This window comes from Lonchura striata, chromosome 3 (genome assembly GCF_046129695.1).
Source record: "Lonchura striata isolate bLonStr1 chromosome 3, bLonStr1.mat, whole genome shotgun sequence".
In the NCBI taxonomy this organism is placed as follows: Eukaryota; Metazoa; Chordata; class Aves; order Passeriformes; family Estrildidae; genus Lonchura; species Lonchura striata.
In genome coordinates this window covers 89553061-89559060 of record NC_134605.1, presented here as the reverse complement: position 1 = coordinate 89559060, position 6000 = coordinate 89553061, and the positions used below count along the sequence as shown (strand labels likewise).

Sequence of the window (6000 nt, the reverse complement as noted above, 5' to 3'; positions counted from 1 at the left end):
TCTGCCTCCTCTCAGAAGAACAAATACTATTGTAAATGCTGACATGGTCTGATTTATAGGTTGGGGTTTTTATTCATATTCAACTATTCAAGTGCTAATAACACATGTATTAACACTTTCATACTTATTCAGCCAGGATTCCAGCTAAGTTACACGATTCACCTTCATCATGTTCCCTATACCCTTCCAATAGAGAAATATAGTTTGAGTACCCCAAGATGCAATTCAGACTATTTAAACTATTTCAGTTCACCAGAACAACTAATAAATTATGAAAAAACAACCCCAAAGATTCCTTTAGCTTCAGGTCAGATACCACTTCATTTGCAACAGAAAAATTCTGAAAAATTCTTTACCAGAGAACTTAAAAATAGCTCAATACTATTAGCCACCCAGTATTTTTGTGCAAGTTACATAGAATTCAAGGTGCTGCCTCATCCATTTCTGAAGAGGTGCCTTTTCCTCTGCACTGTCCCCATTTTTAGGAAATGTAAGTTGATTTTTTTCCACAGAGATGAGTAACCTACTTGCACTGTTGAAAAAAAGACAAGCAAATAATTCAACCATCTCTTCCACCTCCATGTCTGCAAACATGTTATTCAAATCCAGCAGAGAAAACAAGTTTCATTGAGGAAGCACGTTTTCTTTCTTCTATAAAAGCCTACTCACATTGCACAAGTCTATAAACCTCCTAACATCACCACCCAGTTAGAACAAACATCTAGTTAAATACCTCTTCCCCAGGGTGAGCTCAGGTGCCACCGAGCAGCCTGACAATGGGAAACACCTGGAAGCAGTTAGGGCAGCTCGTGTGCAGCAAATGAGGCAATGCTCATTTTCCATCCCTGTGGTTATTCCCAGAACATTAAGAGCAAGTGCTCAGCAATGTGTCTGCTTGGCACATCCTCGGAGGAACACACCTAATGCTAGAACTTCTGTCTCATGTGCAAGCTGTGGGGTGCTGCTAGTCCTGTCAGAGCTGTGGCAACCATTGATCCAAACCCTACTGCTCACTATGGTATGGCACAGCTGCTTGCATCAGTTTATTTCTATGAAATGCATTAGTTTTTAAATTAAGATTAAATATAACCTCATTCATATGCTTTTGTAAAGAAATGTGCTGAAGGCAAAGCCTGAATTACTGTCATTGATTGCATTAGCATGTAAGAAGCTCACAATATGCCTTAACTGGAGCTGAGGATGCCTAGGCCAGGAGGTATCACCAGATCACTACAGCTTTCATCTGCAGATTGCAGAAAATTTGTGGAAACTTTCCCATTTTGAAGGTAGCCAAACAGAAAGGCAGAACCCTGAAAATGAAAAAGTAAAGGAGCCTAGGACTGAGCCAGCTTTCCCAAGTGCTAAATATACATAATTCACTTAACAATATGGTTCCCACGTCCACAGGCTGAGGCTGTTCCAACCCTTCTTCCCAGCCCATCACCTCTGCTCCTTCATTGTGCAGGACAACCACAGAAGAAACAGATATAAGAGTCGAGGCCACACTAAGTTGCAATTGAATCATGGTCACCTAGCAGGGTGATGAATTTATGATCAACTCCTGTTGTTAAAAGGCAGGTAATAAAAGGGTGAAAAATGCATCTCCAATGATGTGGTTACATAAAATCTAATGCAAATGAATAAAGTGGGGATGTACTTGTAAGGCTGATCCTTCATCTCCCATTTTTGCTGGTACCAAAGAAGAAATGCTTTTCAATTACAGAAAGAAGGATATTGAATACCCCTAATTTCTTTACAAAAATAGTTCACTAAAACTGAACTACCTATCACATATCCACATGTTCACAATATGCCTTTTCTATGAAATTCTGTAAATTCTTCCTTGGGTCATAGAAGTACAGAGCATCCATTATTTGTTTTCAGACTTTTGTCAGTATGAACTTTATATCACAGGCAACAGAATTTCGAAAAGTCTATTAGTATCAAGCTAAAGCAGTTAATTTTTGAAGAAATTAATTAAGGTATAAATCTGGAGGCAGCTTTAAGCTTTTTAACTGAATATCCAGTCCTATTTAATTTACTATTAATTTAGTTTCCAACACTGGATGATTCTCTCCAGCCAATAAATGAACTTTCCCACTTTATCAGTCCCATCCTCCCCAATTTTGGAATCACTAGCAAGTCACTACTAAATCTACTTTGTCCTTGGGTGTCAGCTGGCATTGGACTTCCCAGAGGCTGGTCATCCCTCTAATATTTCTATAAAGCTACAATGTAGTCACAGAAAAATTCCATAAAGTTACATAATTAATGGAGCATTAAAAATACATTTAAGCTAAGACTGCAATATAAAAGGTGCTTTTAGTAGGTGCCAACACTACCTCCTGTGCAGGCAGGTTGCTCTTGGGATACAAGGTACTGATCTATGTATGTACCCTTGCAAAGGAGTTATATTTGTCCTCCCTACATCCTTGAACATCAGTTTTGCGGTTAAAAAAATGCACCAAGAATATCCCACTGGGCACCACCACCTCTTTCAGTCAAGTTATCCATGCAAGTGCCTAAATTCTATCCTTTTCCCTTCTCTTGCTTACAAGCAGAGATATTTCAGCTATCATCTGTAAATACTGAAAACTATCCAAGGGTGTTGGGGGTTTCAAAAAGCACCAAAGTCATTCTGATCTATTTTAATGTTCTAGGAAAGCAATCATTGGATGAATAGAAGCAACAGGAGAGGTGAAAAATTGAAAAATAAAATAGTGCAGCAGAGACTGATGCTTCAGTAGTGAGTAAACATTGTGCTGATTCCCAAGCCAGACCGGTTGATCATGGCTTTCTACAAATCTTTGTACAACTCTGTGTTGAAAGAAATCCTGATACAAATGGATTTTGACTGATTCAATTGTCTTTTGAGTATTATTTTATTTACTGGCCAAATCCCACCCAAGTCTTTCTGATATTACCAAAGGGCATTCAAAAGTTCTAGGGATTCTGTCACTACTTACCACAGCATCTATCCAACCATGCTACAGCACTCCTATTTGAAGCTGCACCTTTTTTCCAGTTAAAATGAGCTATTAGCTATCCTTTCAATGAATCCATGCATGGCTAGAATGTTTCACTGACTAGTAGAGCAAGTGAATTACTCTATACCTTTTATACATGGTATATAAATGACAGAGTTTAATATGGAGAAAATAATTGTCGACACAAAATAATTAGATATAATTTCATATGCTCTGATATGTGCAATTTAGTGTTTTATTAAACAAATACAGTAGCTAACCAAAATCAGCTGATAATGGGAAATAACATTAAAGTCTGTGTTCCTATGGTAATTATTGGTCATCTGAAATGGCATATGCTCTAAAACATAACACAGAAAATTACCTTCCTGTGAAATAAGAAATACAATAGAAATAAAGTTAAGGGACATGTTTATTTCTGAGCTTTCTGCAAGCAAAATTGCTTTGATACAAAATGAGTTCAATGATACAGTGCTACCATCCACTCAAGCAAAAGAAAACCTCACATTTACATGAATGCACTTTATATTGATATTCTTACAGAATAATAGTTCAGATATCCAGAATGTGTCTGGCCTCATTGAAAGCAATGGCACAGAAATGCTGCAAGGTATTGGAGTATCATATTATTGGCAAGTGCTTAATTAACTCTGTGAGTTCTCTGACAGATGCTGTATAAATAAGGGTACTGTGAATGTGTGTCTGTATTCCTTAGTAGTTTTAACATACATTGTTTAGTGTTTGTTTAGTTAGCTCAAAATGTGTAATTGTGTCTTTTGGCTTTCAGTATTCTCTTTTTCTTTTTTAAAGAAAAATCATGAGGTATCCTTTACTGTTAACTAATGACATAGTGATAGGCCTTTTTTATTGAGGTTGCAGACTTACTGTACATTCAGTACACTGTACATTCGGCAATTATTTTTAGTGTACTTTCTACATGTTACTGTGTACAACTGTTAGTTTACATTAGAACTCTTCCCCTTCTCACAGGATATGGCAAAACAAAAAAGAATCGACAAAAATTATACACATAAAATAAGAAGACAAATACACAAATAAGGCCATCTGCAGAATTAAAAATCCACCTCTTGCGATATTTCACAGTAATTTCTACATAATATTTTACATCTTATGAACTTAAATATTTAATGCAAAAGGAAAAGACCTTTATGGAGCCAATCATATTATCTCTTCAAGGACTTGTCCGATTTGCTGGCTAGTGGCCTTCTCTGGGGGGTTGGAATTTTAGAAGGCTTGGCGGATCCTGGCCGAGAACCTGCTCGGGGTGTCGGCCTGCTTGTAGCAGGAACAGTCTCTGACATATCTGAGCACACAGACTGGATTTCCGAAATGTCAAAGTCAGACGCGTCACTGCCGCGGCGGCTGCTCGACCTGCTGCCAGCCTTGCTTCCTGCTCGGCTACCAGGTCTGCTTGGAGTTCTTCTGGTGTCTAGAAAGAGAGAAGATAACCACCAGGATTGAAGGTAAGGACGGAAAACCTGTGCAGGTCTTTCCTAGGTCTTTGGCAGCCCCAAAGATTCCTCATTCCACAAACTAAACTTTAGATGTCTACCAGGCAAGCTAAATGATGCTGTGTCTCGCACTAAAGAAAAGGAAATGCAAGATCAAATGCTGACACCTAGTTAATTAATCACTAGCACATCTTATTAAAAATGCATTACCCTGGCAGCTTTTCTTGACTTCCTAGACATGCATTGTACATTCAACTCAACAGCCAGAGCCTTTATTTCCCTTGCCATTTTCTCAGCTATTAATTGAAAAAAAAAAAAAATTCTCTGGTCTCTTCATGCATTCATGATTTCTAAGTATAGGTATCTTGGAGATGCAAATGAACATCCCAATATTTAAATGTGTACCCCTCTTCTTAAAAAAAAATTAAAATCCATACAGATGAAAGCTGCAACTAAACAAGGGAGAAGTAGACATCCTGCCCAACAAAGGGCTGAGAAGATGAGCTCTCAGCAAGCCTGCTAAGTAAAAGCCTGCCCAGACATTGTGCCATGAAGAAAAAACCACAAGGAATCTTAAACAGAAAATAATTAATGTGTTTTTTCATAATTTTTCAATTACTTATTAAGTATTTTTGATCTTCACAAATCTGGTTCCTGGTATGTATGAAGAACACTGTGTTGAAAAACACAGCTTCACTGCTTTCTATTTTTGTATACTTCTTTAAAATCTCTGTGGGATATTCCATTAATAAGGTAATCTACAGCTGCTCCCTGCAGTTCTTCCAAAATGGACAGGTCATGACTCAGTGACCCCTTTGCTCCATCACAGTTGAGAATAACTTGAATACTGTAAAGAACTGGATCCTTTGAGTAAATGCTTCTTCCCTAGTTCCTTGGGCAGATATTTTGGAGGTACCATTGTCGAGAAGATTGCAGCTATGAATTCACACATCCAGAGCTGAACATGTGAATGGAGGGCCTGATTATGTGCACTCTCAGCAGCTATGTGGGCAGAATGGGCAGAATGACTTTTACTCCTTCCCACTCTTCTGACATCTCTCCCTTGAACTGTAATGTGTCCTTAAGTATTCAGGTGGAAAACAAAGCAAGTGGTAGATTAATCTCTGAAGTCAAGACACTCACCTGCAAACTGAGCTCTGACTCTGGTAGCTGCCGTTGACAGGATGCCACTGTCTTCTCCTGAGTGGAAACCCTTCCCTGATAGATACCCTGGCAGTCTGAGTTTACTTCCTTGAATTGGTGTTCCCTATGCAAACCAAAAGACAACAAAAAAAAAAAAAAGCTTTTTTAACTGAAGATAAGGATTAGTATTAGAGGCTACATAGCTTAGAATGTGATCATCATAACATTCACTGTGAATCTGAAACTGGTTTAAGCCACTTTGGGCATAATTCATAATGTGAAGTTTAGAATGTTCCTTTAGCAGTTTGCATTTGAAGCAGTCCAAATGTAAAACAACAACAAAAAAATAATTTTAACAGTCTGCTTAACATTTTAGCATCTTTGTGTGTATTTCAACA

At 38.0% G+C, this 6000-nt stretch overlaps 1 protein-coding gene across 6 annotated transcripts in view; it reads right to left on the bottom strand.

Annotated features, from left to right (window-relative positions):
• Positions 1 to 3204: 3204 nt before the first annotated feature.
• DST (dystonin) overlaps positions 3205 to 6000 on the bottom strand; it is a 283474-nt gene continuing 280678 nt past the window's right edge. For all 6 annotated transcript variants that reach the window (XM_031504425.2, XM_021551192.3, XM_021551193.3 and 3 more), the window contains 2 exons: positions 5603 to 5726; positions 3205 to 4437 (listed from right to left, as the gene is read on the bottom strand). In XM_031504425.2, the coding sequence (XP_031360285.2) occupies positions 4172 to 4437; positions 5603 to 5726 (390 nt within the window). In that variant the 3' untranslated portion in view covers positions 3205 to 4171. The remainder of the gene's footprint in view (positions 4438 to 5602; positions 5727 to 6000) is intronic.